The 20,608-nt window shown below is 42.8% G+C and overlaps 2 protein-coding genes across 8 annotated transcripts in view; both read left to right on the top strand.

Annotated features, from left to right (window-relative positions):
• The window catches only part of ZNF148 (zinc finger protein 148), a 102,107-nt gene extending 97,334 nt beyond the window's left edge, over nucleotides 1-4,773 (top strand). For all 7 annotated transcript variants that reach the window (XM_080919129.1, XM_080919128.1, XM_080919134.1 and 4 more), the window contains 2 exons: nucleotides 1,242-1,360; nucleotides 1,624-4,773. In XM_080919129.1, coding sequence (XP_080775255.1) covers nucleotides 1,242-1,360; nucleotides 1,624-3,222 — 1,718 coding nt within the window. In that variant the 3' untranslated portion in view covers nucleotides 3,223-4,773. The remainder of the gene's footprint in view (nucleotides 1-1,241; nucleotides 1,361-1,623) is intronic.
• Nucleotides 4,774-19,755: 14,982 nt separating this feature from the next.
• SLC12A8 (solute carrier family 12 member 8) overlaps nucleotides 19,756-20,608 on the top strand; it is a gene marked incomplete at its 5' end in the record, with an annotated part of 141,088 nt that continues 140,235 nt past the window's right edge. Inside the window, one exon of the mRNA XM_080919665.1 lies at nucleotides 19,756-19,803. Within this exon, the coding sequence (XP_080775791.1) occupies nucleotides 19,756-19,803 (48 nt within the window). The remainder of the gene's footprint in view (nucleotides 19,804-20,608) is intronic.

Below are 20,608 nucleotides of genomic sequence, written 5' to 3'. Positions count from 1 at the left end.
TTCACATATGGGCCCTGGGGATTAAACTCAGGTTCTCTGAGACACCAGGCTCATGCAGCAAGCACTTACCACTGAGCCATCTTTCCACTGTAATTTTTAAGAAGATTTGAAAAACAAAACAAAAAAACAGTGTATGTGTAGGAAGATGACTTAATGGCCATAGGACCTGTACTGCTTGGGGTATTTTGTTTTAGCTATTTGACAGCCCAGTACAGAGAAGGGATCGATAGCATAAGAATGGCCTTACCTAAAGAAGAAAATGCAAGAGTCAAGTAAAAAATTTTTACAAGGAAATAATTTCATTAACATAGTAGAAAGATACACCTTGTGCACACATCCACTGGAGGATCTTGTGGGAAGAACATTTGTAACAGTGTTCAGTAACATACTGTTACTGTGTGGTGGGGAAAGCATTCAAGATGGCTCTGGCTCTGCTGTTCACAGACATCGTCTTTATCAGTACAAGCTGTTTGAACTCATAGTCATGTTTCCCTACAGCTAAGAAATCTCTAGGGAGTAAAAGGGTGAGAGCAACCATGTGTCCAGTTGACAGTTTAATTCTTCCCACAGATGACACTTAAACTTGTGTTTAAGTTAGGGGAAGAGATAACCCTTACTTTTGTTTTGCAGTTTTAGGTGTAAATTTTATTCAGGACTATGTGTGTGCCATGGAGCACACACAACCCCAAACCTTACTTAGGAACCTTTGTCCCAGTACTTTGTGTTAGTAGATTCTCTTTTCAGAGATACTTAGAACCTAGAGCCTGAGGACTGACTGCCTCAGATTGTCCCTCACCTCTGCAATGTGTCTACATCCAATACACGGAAAAGCAGCAGTGATTTAAAATTAAAAAGAAAAAACAAAGAACTAAGGATAAAACAGCCATGCCCAGGGTAGGGAGCTGAGCCATGTTGGTGTATTGTCAAGACTGAGAGTGAGTCAGTTAAACCCTCAGGCCTCCATGGTAGGAGAGAGCCAAGTCCTGCAGCTTGCCTTTGACCACTACATGTGTGCTGTGGTGTGTGCTGCACGTGATGAAGGAATAATGAAATCTCCGGGTGATGTGATATTTTTAAAAATTGGTACCCAAGAATTGTGTTAGATTGCATCAGTGCACCAATGACTCTTTAAGCCTGTAGTATACAGCAGACTTTTTGTTTATTATGTTAAGAATTTCTTTTGTCAAAGCAGTCCACGACTTTACAATATTTTGTTTTAAATTTTTTAAATCGTGTACTAGGTGAAAAACCATTTCGCTGTGATGAATGTGGTATGAGATTCATTCAGAAATATCACATGGAAAGGCACAAAAGAACTCACAGTGGAGAGAAGCCTTACCAGTGTGAATACTGCTTACAGGTAAGTTAGACAGTTCCAACTCTTCTACCTTAACTGCAGTTCGAAATCACCAACAAGTTAGGCACCATTTAGTAGTAGAACCATTTGAGATTTAAGCTCGGATTTGATTTATAATAGAAACTTGATCAGTGAATTGGTTTGGAATTATTTATATTGTTATTAATTATCTTGTTTCTTTTCTTCTCTTCCTTGTTTACAAAAAACAAACCAAACAAACATAAAAACAACAACAAAATACCACTTCCAACCTCTGATTTCAACAGTATTTTTCCAGAACAGATCGTGTATTGAAACATAAACGTATGTGCCATGAAAATCATGACAAAAAACTAAACAGATGTGCCATCAAAGGTGGCCTTCTGACATCAGAGGAAGATTCTGGCTTTTCTACATCACCAAAAGATAATTCACTGCCAAAAAAGAAAAGGCAAAAAACTGAGAAAAAATCATCTGGGATGGACAAAGAGAGTGTGTTAGACAAATCTGACATGAAGAAAGACAAAAATGATTTTCTGCCTCTCTACTCCTCAAGCACTAAAGTGAAGGATGAGTACATGGTGGCAGAGTATGCGGTGGAAATGCCTCACTCTTCAGTCGGGGGGTCCCATTTAGAAGACGCGTCGGGAGAAATACACCCACCCAAGTTGGTTCTGAAAAAAATCAATAGTAAGAGAAGTCTGAAACAGCCCCTGGAGCAAAGTCAAACCATTTCACCCTTATCCACTTATGAAGACAGCAAAGTTTCCAAGTATGCGTTTGAGCTTGTGGATAAGCAGGCATTACTGGACTCAGAAGGCAGTGCTGACATCGATCAAGTGGATAACTTACAGGAGGGGCCTAGCAAACCTGTGCACAGCAGTACTAATTACGATGATGCCATGCAGTTTCTGAAGAAGAAGCGGTATCTCCAAGCTGCAAGTAACAACAGCAGGGAGTACGCACTGAATGTGGGCACCATAGCATCTCAGCCTTCTGTGACACAAGCAGCTGTAGCCAGTGTCATTGATGAAAGCACCACAGCATCCATCCTGGATTCCCAGGCACTAAATGTGGAGATTAAGAGCAATCATGACAAAAACGTTATTCCAGATGAGGTCCTGCAGACTCTGCTGGATCATTATTCCCACAAAGCTAATGGACAGCATGAGATTTCCTTCAGTGTCGCAGATACTGAAGTGACTTCTAGCATATCAATCAATTCTTCTGATGTACCTGAAGTCACCCAGTCAGAGAATGTTGGATCAAGCTCCCAAGCATCCTCATCAGATAAAGCTAACATGCTGCAGGAATACTCCAAGTTTCTGCAGCAGGCGTTGGACAGAACTAGCCAAAACGATGCCTATTTGAATAGCCCGAGCCTTAACTTTGTGACTGACAACCAGACCCTTCCAAATCCGCCAGCATTCTCTTCCATAGACAAGCAAGTCTATGCAGCCATGCCCATCAATAGCTTTCGATCAGGAATGAATTCTCCACTAAGAACAACTCCAGATAAGTCCCACTTTGGACTAATAGTTGGTGACTCACAGCACCCGTTTCCCTTTTCAGGTGACGAGACAAACCACGCCTCTGCCACGTCAACAGCAGACTTTTTGGATCAAGTAACTTCTCAGAAGAAAGCTGAGGCACAGCCTGTCCACCAGGCTTACCAAATGAGCTCCTTTGAACAGCCCTTCCGTGCTCCATATCATGGATCCAGAGCTGGAATAGCAACTCAGTTTAGCACTGCCAATGGACAGGTGAACCTTCGGGGACCAGGGACAAGTGCTGAATTTTCAGAATTTCCCTTGGTGAATGTAAATGATAATAGAGCTGGGATGACATCTTCACCAGATGCCACAACTGGCCAGACTTTTGGCTAAAAAATATGTGTAAATAATACTGGCACTTTAGAACAGATTACTCAAGAGTGGGGTTACTCTGTAAAATGGAGTGCTGTACAGATCTAAGAGCAGTGCGTTGATAGCAGGCTGATAAGAATAGCAAGATAATCCAATAACTGCATTTCATTTGGTTAGTCCGCATTCCTTGAACTGCCTTACGTGTCGTCACCGTTAGAGAAGCAATGCATTACCTGTTTTAGATCAGAACCTTGCTATTCACCCACACCAAGATAAAAGGAAAAAAAGACTTTCGCACAATTGTTTCCTAACTGATAACATTGTACATTCTTAGGAGCGTAGTAATTGTGTGAAACTTCCTCATACTGTTTCTGAGTTTTTCCGCATAGTATTGCACTTCAGCAGGGAATCCGAGGATACGTCACAGACAGTGAACTTAAAGTTTCAATGTCAAGAGATTATGGCTTAAATAAGTAGTTTGTCCTATAGGGGGGAATAAAAAGAAACCACCTTTAAAAATGATATGCCATATACCCTTGGTTTTCGTTTTGCATTATATTGACATGTTTTTTTTTTTTTTTTGTTTTTTGTTTTTGTTTTTTTTTTTTTGAAGAAAAAAGTAATAAAAATCTAATAGTCTAAGACTCCACTATTTAAAAGCCTAATTACTTTTAAAGTATGCATACTTTCAAGACTTTTACCAAAACACACAATTGTTGAAACATTCACTTCTCAATGGAAGTATGCATATTGGTGTCAGTTTCTTTGTATAGGTAAACTTAGATATTTTTTTATGATTTTTCATGTGCAAGTATCAAGGTTTGAAGTTTTAGTAAAAGAATATTCTGTAGATGACATTCCCAAGAAAATAATGCTTACACAAAATGTATATTCCACGTTTTAAAGCTGAAATGTATTTTATTTTACACACTTCAGTTGACATAGAGCACTTAGAATTAATCTGGTATTTTTGATTTCTCAAAGTTAAAAATCATAGATTTTTTTTTAGGTTTGATATGTTGTGTCATAATCATCTCGTAATTGACAATTTTGCTTTTTGGCAATAAAAGAAAGTTGGGATATCTTTGGACTGTAAAACCTGGTTTAATTCTTCTCTTTCTGGACTCTTGATAGATTGGATAATTAAACAGTATCCCAAGAAACTAAAGAAATGGGCATTTTCCTTGCTTACTTAAGTTACATTTAAGTGAATACTGCTCATGACAGTTTTACAAAGCGGAAGTACTTACTGACTCCAGTAACTGCAATCTCTTTTTCAGCTAGATGACTGATGGGAAATTTTTTGTTGCATTTCAAAATCTAAATAAACTACAGACTTTATCCTTATACCACGAATGTTTTTTTTATATATGTATACTTTGTCTTAAAATAATACAGCATGTTACAATAAATAGTGCTTTTATATATATATATATATATACACACACACACTTATGAAGAATGATGGTTTGAGTTACACATCAGACAGTTTTAATTTTTGGAGACTAACATTCGTTACATCAGCTCTACATCTTTTATTTGTTCCACCTTTTTGGGTTTTGTACTTTCCATTTTCGCCATCTTTATCACGGTGCACCAGTGGTGATTTGAAACCAGTACCCTTGGAGATGACGCTTTTGTTAACTTCCATTTTGACTTTGCTGTTGACCCTGTAGATCTGCGTGCTTTGTTTCAGTGTTGAGTATTTTACGCACTTAAATTATTTTTCTTTTATTTAATGTTATCTCAAGACTGTTCTCATAAAGAAGGGAACAAAGAAATGTCCTCCCCCAGCATCCTTCACTTACACTCATTTATTTTTTACAATGTTGGTATTTTTATGACAAGGAATATAAGTTATGTTTAATGTGGTTTCCTCTACACTTTGTTACGAAACTTTGCTTGAAATCATAGTTTTCCCATTTGACAGCTTTGCTGTCAGATCTTCAAGAACTTTAGACTTCTTTGAAGTAAATATTTTAAGTTCTGCCATTATCGATCTGAAGACTGATGTGTGTCTGGCGCATCACATAACCACAGGAACGCTTCATCAGATGAGGTGTGATGGGACCGTGTGCACCCTAAATGGGTGCTTGTATTTTTCTCATAATACTTTTGATAAGAGCAGACATTTCCTAAGTTGAGCCTGATTAAGAACACAGTGTGGTTTCACTGAGCACTTGATGCGTTTCTTGTATAGTGTAAGGGTCTGTCTTTAACATCACCAGCACAGTTTTCAGAATGTGATGGTTGCTGAGCGATTCAGGTCAGCTTAGGAAGAAAAGCCTTTGAAAATGGAAGTTCTGTAAGCAGAATTTCAGGTGTTGCATTCCTGTCTTAAACACATTTCTTTAAATCCACACAGCGGCAGACTTTTCTACCAGGTTATAAGTGTTTGAGAAAACTGATAGCCAGCATAACTTACTGTCTCTCCAGTTAAGTCTAGTCATCACTTACTGTGAAATTCCAGATGCCTGCCAGGCTCAGCTTGTATCCTCATCCTCTGAGAAGCATCTCAACAGGCTGGGTTTTCCCGTGTTGGTTTAGAAAGAAACTTTCCCTGCCTGGACATTAGAGAAAGAAAGTGGCCTTGTGTGCTGCTCTGGGCAGATCCCTGGAGGATACAAGATACCCTGTCAGTTCACACTTCTCATTCTTTGAAGTGAGCAAATTCTTCTGGAAGTATAGCTCTGACACCCCTCAGCTTTTGCTCACCATTAGCTTGTTGGTCTGGGCCCACTAGACAAGGCAGGAGCTCTCCAACATCCGAAGGCATTGTCACTGTTTGAGCTTCAGTTCTTACTGCACATGTGCTTCGTTGGGTTTGGAATAACTGCGTAGTTCCTATGGTTTTGGTTTTTGTGTTTTGTTTTTATGGATCTACAGTATGCAGGTAGGAATCCACCATCTTAGCTCTGACTCAGGGTGCCAGCAGTGGGTCATTTTATCTCCTAAGAGGTAGAAGAGGCCTTGTGCTCAGGGCAAGCTTTTATTCCCACAGATGAGGGACACTTGCAGAGTGCCAGCAAGGTTAGATCTTTTGCCACTTCTTTGATTTTTATTAATTTGGGCTTTTAAAGGGCTGTTTAAAAAAAAAAAAAAAAAAAGGCCGGGAACCTTTGAGTAGGCACGCTGCATACCGAGCTCCCTAGAACCTTTAAACTAGAGTTCATCTTTCCTCAGTGTGTTTACTTGAAGAAGCACTATTATAATCAGTGAGAATCTATTTGAGTCTGCAATTTAATTTAAGCCTTTTCCGTTTCAAATTGCTTTATTTCAGGGAAATAATTTTCCAGTTGCTTTTTGCTATATTCTGCAAATAAAAACCGTGTGTTTCCTTTTTCCACCTAAACTTTGGTAGGAAACAGACTAAAGCAGACAAACATTTCTTGTTGTGTTTGTTGCTTTCTTTAATCCAATGGATAAAAAAAGTAAAACCCTGTAAACATTATTTTATTTTTTTATGCAATACCATGCTGTAAATATGGTTCATCGAGTAAGGATGCACCTACCTATGATTGAACCTTTGATTCTGCACAGTTAGAGTTTATATATAAACGTGTCTTGACAATCAAGGACTTGATGTGAGTCTTCCTTTATGATGTTTATTAATGTTATGCATTCCATTTGTTTGAAGTGAGTACCAATGTGCTAATTTGTATTGTCTGAAAGTATGTAATGTTTTTACAGCTTGTTTTTAAGACTCTGTAAATATGTACAAACCAGTCACAGTACCGCTTTATGTTAGAAGGCGTGTGATGTTGTACTGTATGTAAGCAATAATACATAGCAGTGCTAACTTTACAGGTAGCATCAGGAACGTTCTAGAGAAACATTTCAGAGTTATTACTTATCCTTATTTCACTTAATAACAATTACCTTTAATTAGTTTTTATAAGCAAATTCCATTGTTCCTCCTGTTGGAACGTAACACTGTTTACACAGCATAATTGACGTTGCAGGGGAGACAGGCTAGATCTGGCTTCGTCTGTGCTCAGTCTCACTAAGCATTGAATGGCCTTACCACTCTTGTGCAAAGATGGAGGAAGACCGCAGAACTTACTGCCCATCACACTGAAGGAAGGGATGTGTTTCATTTTGTTCTGTTTTGTTTGTTCCCCGCTTCTGTACCGCTACCTAACTCTGTGTTTTGCTTTGGTTTTTAATATGTGTTTCTGTTCTAGATTCAAGCCCGTAAGTGTTGAGGTAACTTCAGTTCAGTCGTGAAGTAGATAGATTTCTTCATATTCCATAGCTACATTTCAATGATTCTAAACTTTCTACTTTGATTTTTAGATACTTATTTTTCAAGCTTGATTTCTCAGCTGACCAGATGAATTTACTCAACTTCAATACAAAGAAAGACAAACTTATACCTTGAAGTGAGTAGATACTATACTGTACAGAGCAGCTCTCTGAACACCCATCACTGCTTTAGAAACGAAGCCGCCAATTTATAAATGATTATGACCTACATTTTATAGGGAAAATGTTTTTAATGCTAGTCATTTATATAATGTGCTTTGAAGGATTTGCTAGCCCACTCCGGTCACTTTTTAGTACACTGGTACCTTTTCTATGTAATGTATGCTTTTTATTATTGTAGCAGAGCATTTCAGTAGAGAGAATTTTGCAACAATATGGGGGAAATTTTTCATTGTCGGGTTTGAATTATACTGGATTTTATCTGTCTAGTCTTACTTGTCTTTATTTTAATGCTGTCTGGAAGGGACCTTGGTACCCAAATAAAGCAGGTTAACCTCATTGCTTCAAGGGCATACTGTGTAGTGCTGAGTTTCACCTGGGAATCTGATGACTTTGAAAAGAAAAAAAAAAAACACGTTTATAAAAATTGTACAGAAGAAATTAAATGTGTGATGGAAATCCTGATGGTGGAGCACGTTGGATTTTCCGAGACATAGTGTTATTTTCCTGGAATCCCTCATGCCTTCTTTGTACTCCAACCAATAAAAGAAAACCTTGTTGTTGAAAGTGGTAGGCTGCTAGGATATTCTGATTATACAGTATTGCTTTTCCTGTCCTGGTCTCGGCCCCTCTCAATTGTAAACATTTCTTTTCTACTTCCTATTGCTAATTAAACATGTATATACTGTAGAGGCTGTTGTATAGAACTGAATGAATTGGGTTGCTATGCTTGAATGGGTAGCTACATGGAAATATTTGGTGGATACTGACAATTTGTAAGATACCAGAGTAAATTTATGTGGGAAAGGGGTGTCTTTTCTTGGGAAGGCCACAGCAGATGGTTCCTGCACCCCTAGGGGGTCCGTGGGAGAGTCAGCTGCAAACTCAGTATCAGACACAAAGTGGGGCTTCCCTTCCCTTCCCTCAAAATATGAGCACTAAATTTCAAAAGTCTACTCAGGTGAAATTGCTTTGCAGTGAAACTTAACCACATTGAAAATTTCACTGTTAAATATTATATTTGTGATATTTTTAAATACAAACTTTTACACTGCAGTCAGCAGCCTAATTATTGAAATTTAGCCAAGATATTTAAAAATAATAGTTATCCTCCATGTATAATTGCTTTTAAGCAATTGGGAGGATTTTTCTGTTAAGATTTTTTTTAAATCATCATTGCTTAAAAAATAAAAATCTTGCCTGAGCCCCCATTTTATACCATAAGTGAGTCGCTGAGCCATTCGAATACAGTGACGGCCTATTTCACCCTGGCCACGGGACATGAACTGACATTACAAGGTTTAATGCGTTCATAGCTTTCGGCACAGTCGTCACAGTTCACCTCGCCTCTTGGAGTTTATAATACTGTTTTGTGTATTGTGATACTAAAGGAAGTTGTTTTACTTTATTTTAAATTGAATTATTAGATTAACTTATATTTACAAATTCTGCATTTTAAATGTGGACACTTGGCTGTTTGAAAATAAAATACAGAATACAAGTTTTATGAATAATTTTCTAGCTGAATTTTTCACAATACTTTGAACCAAATAACTACTGGTAAATATGCAAAAAAAAAAAGTGGTACATAGTTATTCTAGAGGAAAGGATGTCCATGTGGAATTAATAGTTCCATAGGCTGAGTAATTATCAGGGCCTTTACTGTAGATTGCTGTGATATGTTGTAGTTCTAAGATCAAGTCAGCTGTTAACTGTCTTAACTATTTCAGACTTGAACCGTGTTGAAGCTTAGGGCTAAGAATATATACGGCTTCTCTTTACAGATAAGAGTCCATTAACCTTTCATCAGTAGCATACATGGTTTGTTTGGGTTTCCCCTCCGTTAGTGTAGATAGACCTGTTTTCATCCACCAGCCACCTTGCCAGGACCTTGTCTTCTGACAGTGGGATGCATTGTAAAAAAGCAGTTTGCAGTTAAGAGGGCTGCCTCCATTTTTGGGACAAATGTCAATTAATTGGCCCTTGCAGAAGTCAGTGCTCAGACCCTGGCTCATTGGCATGGTGCTGTAACCAACTGTACGTAATGGTACCACTGATGGTCTACTATTCATTTCCTAGATCCCGGTGATTTGGCTTGGTGGGAAGAGGGATGGGGAGATATTCTACCCTGACACTTCTCCCACCTTCTGAAGATTCTATGAAAAAAATAAAATTGAAGTCACTTGAATTAATGTGTTGTCACTGAGTCTTACTTGACAATTTATCGCTCACAAAATGATTTTTTTCTGATCAGTGTCCGGATAGAGTACACTTTCCAGCCGTTCAGTCCCCTGATCGCTGAATCTGGTGGATATTAGGATAAACAGCATCCACTTCCTGGATCAAGAGTCAGCGGAAGCCAAAGTGAAATGAAGCGAAAATGGGAGCCCGCCCCCAAGCCCGATCATTTTAAGACAGATGGGCAATCAGGACAAAACCTTTTATCCATAGACTTAGGCAGATATATTCATGCCTAAGTGTAAGAGCTGGGATGAGGAAAAGACAGTAAGAATGGCATTTTCCGGTGCCTGGGGAACAAGGCGGGTTGGAACAGCCTTGACTTGTTAAGTGGAGCACATTTGGACCTTGGCCTGTTTACTCACACAGATAAGCTCTTAAATTTGTAACCTTACTGTTCATAACTTCTCATGTCCTGAAGGCTGAAACCGATGTTCCTGCCTGTGGGGAAGGGAGCCTAGGGGAGAACATTCCCTGGGATAGGATTGGCGTTTCCCGATGACCTGGATCTTCATTGTCTGGGGCTCAGAACCTTTCACCCTACATTCAGCACTGATCACCTACTCAGCAAATAGTAGATGGCCGAAGCCACCAGTATCTGGCTTTTTTTTTTTTTTTTAAAGAAGGGACAAAAAAGACCAGTTGATGTGTTTTGCCTGCACATATGTCTGCACTATGTGAGTGAAATCCTGAGCAAGTGCAGAAGAGCATCCAATCCTTGAGTTACAGGGAGCTGCCGTGTGGGTGCCAGGAATCAGACCTGGATCCTTGGGAAGAGCAGCCAGTGCTATTTAGCCATTGGGCCAGCCTGGCTTCTAGCATCTTAATCTGAAAGCATTGTGGTATCAACTAGAGATTACATGTCACGGTGTTGTACTTCATATGGTTAAGGCAAACACTGAGTGTAAAGATGTGTTGGTAATATGCTACGCACTTCAGGTTGAATTCAATAAATAGGTAAGTGGGAAAGCATGATTGTTCTCAGATTTATGGGTAATGTTCAAAGCCTGGAATGTGCAACTTGGGAAGTCTGCTGGAGGTGCTGGCCTGTCAGGCCTGGGTACTCTATGCTCTATGGATTTAAACACAAGGGTGAAGCTACCCAGAGGATGATGGAAGCTGGTGCTGGAAATGTTTTCCTGGCAGCAGCCACAGAGGCGAGGCTGGTTGGCACTTCCTCCGTGGATACGTGTTGGCATGTTGACTGTTCTGGTCTCACTGATGCAGGTTCCTTCCAGACTACAGCTATGTCCACAGCATCCCCATTTTCTCCAAGGTCTTTGAGCAACAGTAAACTCAAACCCCCGGTGTGATCTCCCTTTGACTGGGAGCTGCAATGCCATCACTTAAGTGGCTTCTGCCAGTGACAGAATGAGACTTGGGACAATTGCTGGAACACAGAACAAAATGACAGGCAGAGATGACAACGGTGAACGGGGAGAGCAATTCGGGGGCCTCTCAGATGTCAGGGAGAATTATTTACTCAGCTGGCCCAGCTGGTTTGAGAGCGGGTGTTGGTGCACAAAGCAGGAGGGGAATACAGTTTGTAACATAGGCAGAAAGTGTATTCTTTAGGAAAGATTTCCAAACAGCGTGAACAGTGATGCTGAGACAGCTCTAAATGAGCCACCCTCACATGTTTCTCATGGAGAGCTGTGCTAAGACATGGATGTGGATTGGTCATGTTCTTCATCCAGGCTGTGGGCAAAAAGTGGGATGGGACTTGGAGACAAAGGACTTCCACAGGCTGTCCTTGATCTTGCTGAGTGACCCTGTTGAAGCCACTTAACTTTCCTGATCCTCACTTGGCTTCCTTCTACACTATTGCAGAAATGTGTAAATTAAAAGCAGTAAATAGATTTGCATGTGAGGAAGGTAAGACCCTACCTGAGCAAATGATTCTGAGGCCAGGGAGCTAGTTCACAGTATAGGTATGTGTGTGTGTTGCAGGGTTATGAGTACAGGTGCCCAGTGCTAGGAATGAAAGTCGTCTACAGGAGCAGTATGTGCTTCTAACCATTGAGCCGTTCCTCCAGCCCCCTTGGAGGCCTTCCGAACACTGCTTTGTATTGCAACATATAAGAAACACTATAAAAATACGGGAATGAGTAAATTGGAGTGCTCTGAAATTTCTTACATCTGTTAGGAAGTGGGGTTTTTTTTTTTTCTAATTTTTAAGTTGATTTTTTTTATCATTTAACCCCCACCCCCACACTTGCTACTCCTTTGTTTTCATCTTGTGGCACCGCCATGTATGTGATGAAGAGCTGAGCTAAGCTATAGGACGCCCTGCTTCATTAAGGTTAAGTTTATTTGTGTATTCTTAAATAGTGATAGTTCAGAGAAACGCAAATATTAACCTCTCACTGAGAGATCGGAGACCCGTGGGTTAATTTGTAAGCTTCTCAAAGGTGTTTAGTTCACAGCCTCAACCAAGCTGCCTCCTATAAACATCTGTGAGTAAGAGGTGATTACACATTTTGCCTGTCAGAGAAGGTTTTAAAGGTGCTGTTTGAATTCATCCAAAGTGGTATTACGATGAGACCATAATCAGGCGGGGAAAATGCTAGAATTCAGCACTTAATGCAAGCTTCTAAACAGGACTCCCAAAGGAGTTGCAAGAATTCAGGGTCAGCTAAATGTGGAATATACCTGTAATCCCAGCATTTTTGAGGCTGCTGTCTTGAATTGAAGGCCAGCCTGAACTTCATAGTGAGAAAATAAAGAATCTAACATTACTGGGTCTTCTTAAAATGTTTTGGACCTGTTTCCCAAACCTTGGTGTGAAAAGACAGAGCGTCAGACCAGGACAAACCATGCTCTAGCTGAGCAGAGCATCCTTGGAGTAGAGTTAGTTGAGAGTAGGAAGGCCAGGTCTCTGTTTATGGCCTAGTGGCCCCAGCCCTTTCCCAGCTGCTAGGGAATAACCCCCTGGGTCCTCAGAAACAACTTTGCTCCATGCTGGATTTGGTTCACTGTGCTCTATCCTATACTTAGAATGTCAGCTCATGGTGGGGACAGGCTTGTGAACGATAATTTAACCCTTTGCAATCCTTCCCCTCTACCACAGCCATATCCCAAACCAACCCAGGCTTACCTGGGTTCCTGTAAGTTTCTGCACACCCACATTTGTCTGCCTCTAGTCCTTGCTCTGGATGTGCCACGTGGAAGCCTTACCTAAGTTTCTCAGCTCAGTCTGGACCAGCTGTGCCCCTTGGTCCTGCAGTTGTCTGCTCCCACAAGAAGGCCTCCCACCTTCTACTTCCCTGCTGATTGCCAGTGCTTGGTCATCAAGAACACTGTCTTCTCTCTACAATGTGAAGACTCCCCTCTTCACCCTGTCCTTCGGATCCTAAGGAGAGCCTCTCCCAATTTGGCTGATGAGATCACTTCAATCGCAGAGTTCTCACGGACATGCATGCTTTCCTGGCCTGGTTAGCTATCTACTGTAGCCGTGAATAGTCCACTTTGGCTCTTGGCAGGTTGCATGAGCACTGCCCAAGAGCTTTGGCTTCATGAAACACACACACAGTTTTAATATGTCTAACTAGCTCAATGGCTGGGAACTTCTAAACCTCCCTGAGGCTAGCATACACTCCCCTCTGGTATTCCTGAGTTAAATTTTTCTAAAATTATACTTTATCTTTGGTTCCCCAGATCCAAGTTGGGGAGTGGCTGCTTCCCCAGATTCTTACACATCACGGGCCTTTTGAATTCTGATCTCTCTGCTCCCATCATGGTGATTCTGTGTCCTTCCCCATCGGTCCTTCACCCATGGGTTCTAAATATCCCACCTCTATTTCCCTGCTCAGCCATTGGCTGTAAGACAATTCTTTATTACCAATCAAAGACAGCTGGGAGTAGGGACCCTCACTATGTGGAAGAGCTGAATTAAGAAAAAGCATTAGAATCAATCCCCAACAATCTACAGTGTTGTGTTTATCAATAGGAGAATCTGAGTAGTGTCCTCACCTGTTCAGAGGTCTTGCTCCCATGTATCTTCTGGTTGATGATGCACAGGTATTTGGTGGGTTTGCCTGAGAGGGAGGGTCCAAGCACTAGAGTTAATGTAAGGGTACAGAAAGATCTCCAAGGTGCAGTGCTGAGAGTTTGGGGTCCTAGGATGACAGCATTAGGTGGTGAAGTTTCCAAAAGAAAGGAAACAGAGTAAGGTCTGACACCAACAGGCTACTGATCTGGATTCCATTCCCCAACAAAACAGCCTTGTAACTCTCACAGGTAGGCTTAGCAGTCTTACAGTGAACTTCTTATAAGAAACTAGGAGAGAGGGCCTTGAACACATTGAAGACCTTGGGCATGGTCATAGTAAAAAGAGCCAGGGCTATGGGCCAGGCTTCACTCTGCTCCTCTTCATTCTCAAAGGTCTGCCATTGGGGCTTCTATGTGTGACATTTAAGGAGATAAAGAATGCCAGTCAGTGCTGTTGCCAACCGGAAAGGCTGCCTCCGTGGTCATAAAATAAATAGGACGTCCGTGTCACATGCTTTCTCAGGCTTCCAAGTCCTGGCCTGTGGCAGGTGGTTAGTGCTAGTCAAAGATGGCTTTGACTTTCTCTTGTAAGGCAAACCCTTAGAGTCAACAAATGCCTTAGATCCTGGATGAGAAACCTGCTGGACAGGAGCTGGGGATACCTGAGAGGAGAGCCCTGCCCACTGTACTCAGCCCTAAACTGGAAGGCAAGCAGGGTTTTGTTCTCCCTAAGGCCCCCCAGCAGTGCTGCTGACAGATGCCCCTCCCCCTGTTTACCTAGGACTTTGGAGTTCAATTCAAAATCCAAAAAGGAGCCAAGCTGAGCAGTGCGCACCTGTAATCCCAACTGAGGCAGGAGAATTGCTGAGAGTTTTGAGGCCACATATTGAATTCTAGGTTGGCCTAGACTATACAGAGTAAGACCCTGTTTCAAAAGAGAAATGTGGGGCTGGAGAGATGGCTCGGCATTTAAGAGCATAACACCCCTCCTTTGGAGAACATAAGCTAGGTTCCCAGCACCTATACCAGCTGGCCCACAACCACCTGTAACTCCAGGACATCCAAACACCCTCTGGCCTTCAAGGGTACTTGCATATAAAAATATATAAATATAAAACAAAACTTTTAACTTTCAAACAGGCATGTCCTTGGAAAATGTATTTCAATGACCAGCTAAGTATTTACCATGTAGCATACTATCTATCTCAGGGTCACTCTTTACGCTCTTTTTTTGCTATTAAAATTTTAATTAGAGGACTGGAGAGATGAGGTCCTGAGTTCAGTTCTCACCAGGTGTCCTGCAACTCTGTAGCTATAGTTCCAGGGCATCCTATACCTCTGGCCTCTGTGGGCCTTCACTCGTGTCCACATACATGTATACGGACACATAGCTACACAAAGTTAAAGACGCTAAATCTTTAAATTTTGAGTTAGAGCACTGTCAAGTAGTATTTTTGAATAAAGACAAGGACTGTAGGACTAGAAATTCCGTAATTGTTACAGAAGACTGCCCATTGGCAAAGGAGGGCCTTAAAAGAAAATGCCAATGTGTCCAGTCCCAGCTCAGACCAGTCACGTGGCGAGGTCAGACTCCTTAGGACAGGTTCCCAGGTACGGGTGTTTTCTGAGCCCACAGATGGGTTGTGAAGCCATGCCAGTCCAGCTGACCCCTCCTTGTGGTCTAGCCTTTGGTGCTACAGTCCAGGCTGTGCACATACATGTTGGCCTCACCGATTAATGTTTGCGGTCTGCTCTCATATTTCTGTTCTGCTTTACTTTGTTCAAGCTCCGATCCTGTCCCTGGCTTCAGGCTTTCTGACAAAAGAGGTCATCTTCCAAGGCAGTGGCTCTCAGCCTTCCTAATGCTGGGACCCTACTTCCTTATGTTGTAGTGATCCCCAGCCGTAACTACCTCATACGTGTAATTTTGCTGTTGTTGTGAATCATAATGCAAATATATGTGTTTTCTAGTGACCTTAGACTAACCGTGTGGAAGCGTCACTCACTGGCTGAGAATCTGTGTTCTAAAGCATGGTTTCTTTGCCAGCCTTCACACAGAGGGAAATTTCGGCACCATCGTCTGGAAGGAAGGACAGGAACGAGCTTCTTGCATGAATTGCAGCCTGGTGAGGTGCACGCAGCAACAGCCTTGCCACGGGGTTCAGTACTGGAGCCCGAGTTCTTACTCAGCTGAAGAAAAATAGTTTAATAGCTATATTCTATTCTTCCATAACGGTGGCTGTAATAACAGTGAATCCAAACAACAAAACGGATAAGGGATTTTTGGAGGGGGAGGAGCCACTTCTATCACGGTTGGATGCTTCGTGTATTCACTGTCTATTGCTGTGTAGCAAACTACTCTCAAACGTATTTGTTTAAAGGAGCCACCATCTTTAATCCACTCTGTGAGTCAGGGACTCGGAGCTTGTCCAGCAAGAACAGCTTGCTCTACAACGCCCAGGACCCCTCGGCTGCAGGTGGGAGTCAATTAAAAAAAAAATACCTGTTTCGCTCACAGTTGGTTAATACTGGCTCTCACCAGGAGCATCCACATACATCCCACGATATATTGTCTGAATCTCAAGGGTGAGCCGTCTAACAGCCAGAACACCTGTTGCCTTTATTGTTTCGCTTGTGAAGCCAAACAGTGTTATTTCTTCCATCAGCTGAGGCACTTGCAAAAGCCCACTCTGGTCAATGGACAAAGTCCTTCTCCCGAGGGAATCTCATTTCCTATTTTATAAAAAGCAGATGCGATGGAATGTATTAATGCAGCCATCTTGGCAAAGGTACCATTGGCCCCACATCATCTGTCTTTTTAACTTCTTACTCATTTTCCTCTTCAGATTCTAAAGAAACATTGTACTTGTTTTAAGGCAAAAAAAAAGTCAATAAAACTCTAGATGCAGCCACCGAAGTGGGTTTCCGCTCCTGTTTTACTATCTTGGTTCCTCTCTCTAGAGAGAAACACAGGTGATTTAGTGTTTTGTGTGCAAATGATACATCTATAGACATATGGGTCACGTGTCCTGCAACTTGCTGTTTGTGATTTGTGTCAGTGCACGGAGAACCACCAGCAGACTTATAGCGCCAGCTGTCCGCATATGGCTCTGTTCTAAATTATTCCATCTTCTGCCAATGGACTTTAGGTTCTCATGCTTTTGAGTATTAGTGGTAGACGATGCAATGGGTACCTTCTCTCGGGCCACAGAGGATGGTAGCTTAGGAAGGAAATGTTCCATTCTAACAATATGCAAGATACTATTTTTTTTTTTTTTTTTTGGCACAAGTGTTTTTGGTTTTTTATTTGTTTGGTTGTTTTTTTGTTTGGTTTGGTTTGCTTGGTTGGTTTTTTGAGACAGGGTTTCTCTGTCTGTCCTGGCTGTCCTGTAATTCACTTTTTAGACCAGGCTGTCCTCAACTCAAGGAGATCCACCTGCCTCTGTCTCCCTGTGCAACACCACTCCGGTTATTTATTTATTTAATTTGTTGGAGGGAGCGGTTTGGTTTTTGTTGTCGTTGTTTTAAGGCTATAAGTTAAGTCGGTATAAAGCAGGGCACAGGGTTCCTTTGTAACAACTGAGTTTATCTAGCCTTAAAATGAATAAAGAGACATGGACACATTTATTCTAGGTTTGGAAGACAGGCTTTGAAGGAAACTCCTTTTCATTTATCTGGAAAAAGAGTTGATTGCAGGAAGCAACAGTAACAGAGACGGGGATAGCTCCCTTTCTCCTGCTGTAAACTCAGGCTTGCACGAGTTTGCACGTGGATTTCTCAAAGTTCTGGCTGATGCTTAGCGGTAGACTCCTCAGAGGTTGCCGGCAAACAGGAACCTAGTTTACTACAAGGCTCAAAAGTGTCATAAATCACCCAAAAAGGGACGAAGAAAGAAAGCTTCCACAGCAGTACGGGTGAAGAGATGCCCATGGCGTGGATCTTAGCAATGTCCTATCCTTCAGTCTGTCCATCCTCTTCTCGAAGATAGGTAATCCTAGAGTCATTCTGGTGGAAATGGGGGGGTTTGCTTCTTGCAGAGATGAGTTATTAAAACTCCCTGCAAGCTGGGGATATAACTCAGAGGTTGAACAGAGCTGCCCAGCACCGATAAAGCCCCGGGTTCCACTTCCAGCGTTGCAAAGTCAAGAGTGAAACAAAACTCCATAAACGAATGAAAAACCAATTTGCTTGCTGAAAAATGCTGATCATACAACATAAAAGATTTTGGGGGCGTGGTGCTCAAGTAAAACAAGCCAGGCACAAAGTGATAAATATTGTATTATTCCATTTAGAGGCTAGCTATATCCAGAGTAGGCAGAAAGACAGACAGTGAATGGGGGCACTATGGGTGGAGGGGCGGCGGTGTGTGCGATTTCTGTCCGAGGTGATGAAAAACGTTTTGAGGCATAGTGATGCTGGATCCCGGAGCAACGAACACCGGGAGTGAGATTAACCACACTCAGCTGTACAGTTAAAATGGACCAGACAGCAAACTTTATGTAAGACACCTTCGCAGGAACAACTTCCCTTGGAGCAGCAAGGAGAGGATAGGGCGCCACCAGTGTTCCCGGGCTTTGCCTTCCCTTTTGTTTTAAAAGAACAGCCTCTATTTTTAGGGATTTCACACAAAGGCTTGTGGGCGTGGGAAGTACTCCCAGCTGCCCTCCTGTTTCTCAGAAGCCCACATGGAAGCCTGGCATGTTATTTAAGGTTTAGGAACTATGCCAGATTGAAAATGGAGATAATTTAATCTCTCTGTATGTTAATTTCCACCCTGAGCCCTGCAACCCGAGCCCCTGGAAACCGTATTTCACCCCCAAGGAAGGCGGCTTAGTAGTCCTGCTGAAGTGGTGACAGTCACCCCCCAGCCTCTCAGCGTGCTTTCTTGTCTCTAGAAGCTCCATTTCCTGCCAGTTCGGTGTCACCTGGCTGAACCACCGCCCTTCGGGGACAGGGTCTCTAGTCCAGATGCTCTGTCCGGACACTGGGGCGGGGTCACGCGAGACTCAGGGCAGGTGGCCGGGAGCGCGGGCCACGTGGCGGGGCGGGGTGGGGCGGGTGTGGCCTCGGGAGCCCAGGTAGGAGCAGGTGAGGGTGCGGGTACTGCTCCGCGGAGGGGAAGAATGGCCGGGGTCGGGAGGACCTGACCCTGGTACCCAGAGCTTTATCCCGTAGCCTCCAGATCTTCTTAGGGTGACCGGTCCCATAGGACTCTTTCCCTGTTCCTCTCCCCACGTTCACTCAAGTCTCTAGAATCTTTTCTCCCCCGCAGGATGGGGTGCATGATCGGTTGCCTCAATCCTTCTCTCTCCCTCTCTTTCTTCTAAATGTCATGGGGCAAGGTCCCTGGCCTCAGGAAAGCCAGGTCAACTCCTCTGGTGGGCCAGACCTGTACTTTTCTGACATCTTTTTCTTGCCTGCCTTATTCTGGCCAGGGTCCAGGGGCCTCCCGGGACAGCCCCCAATCCTCTGGCTCTGCCTGAAGTTTATTCTACACTCACTCACCACTAGGCACGGGTCCCAGTGGGACCCCCAATGCCCTTGCTCTGAACAAAGGGTTCCTTCCCAAGGGAAAGGAGTGTGGGGTAGCCTGGCAATCAGCCTGGACCATCCCCAATATTTCAGGAGTTCAGGGAGTAGGGGGTGAGCTGTAGGGGTTCCTGTGGTCTCAGGACAACAGAGCAGGTGGGCTCTGAACCATGAATGGGGTACTGAAGAGGCCAGTGGGGAGGAGTCCCCAGATGAGGCCAACAAGGTTTCTACTTCACCCACAGCCTTACTCAGTGTTAGGACACTGGGCAGAAGCGAAGCAGTGAGGGAGGGAGGGCCTGGCCTGACAGTGATGCTTGCTTTCCAGAGTGGTCTCCCCATCTAGATTACCATAACCTCACGTCCTGGAGAATGGCCCAGAGATCTCCACAGGAACTCTTCCACGAGGCAGCCCAGCAGGTAAGCCTGGTACAGGGGTGGTGATGGAGCTGGCAGAGGCCAGCGAGACAGGTGCCGTCAGACAGGTGGGAGCAGAGGGGGTCCAGGGCAGTGCAGTATTTTCAAAGCAGTTATCCCAGGTTTACTTAGGCATTGAGCGAATACCTTGGACGAGGATTAACCGTGTGCAGAAAGTTTCCTTTGGCATTAGCTGTACTGTACTCGGTCCTCCACCCTCCACCCCATCATGGGAAGAATTCCACGAATGGAGGCCGAGACACAGATGATAGGAGCTCCTTTTAATAACCAACCAGACCAAGCTCAGAAGGTAAGTTTATTTCTAGAAAAGATCATCTACTGAAATCAGGGGGTTTCTGGGCTCCCTGATGTCTGCTGATTTTTTTTATTAAGTCCTTCTTGCTGGTTATTTGTGTGTGTGTATGTGTGTGTGTGTGTGTGTGTGTGTGTGTTAAAATATTCCATGTGTGGTCAATATGGAATTGAAGGATTGATCTTTTAAATGAAAGCCCACACCTAGGTGCTTATGAGGGTTTTGCCATCCGTTTCATTGCCCCTTGGGTTTCATTAATGCTTTTTAGTGAGAGGCAGGGATAAGAGAGGGAAGTAAGCCTTTCAGCAGGAGAGCAAAGTACACACACACACACACACACACACACACACACACACACACAAGCTACATGTTAACCCTCTATTTATGTGTGCCCAGATGTCCCTGAAGGAATGCCATCTGATGACTGGCAGGCAGTAAATGCTCAGTAAGATGCACCGTTCCCTCTCCTTCCCTCATCAGGTGCAGAATTTATTT

This window comes from Micromys minutus (assembly GCF_963924665.1).
Source record: "Micromys minutus genome assembly, chromosome: 7".
In the NCBI taxonomy this organism is placed as follows: Eukaryota; Metazoa; Chordata; class Mammalia; order Rodentia; family Muridae; genus Micromys; species Micromys minutus.
Note: the sequence above shows the minus strand (reverse complement) of the source record. Positions and strands in the feature narration are given on the sequence as shown.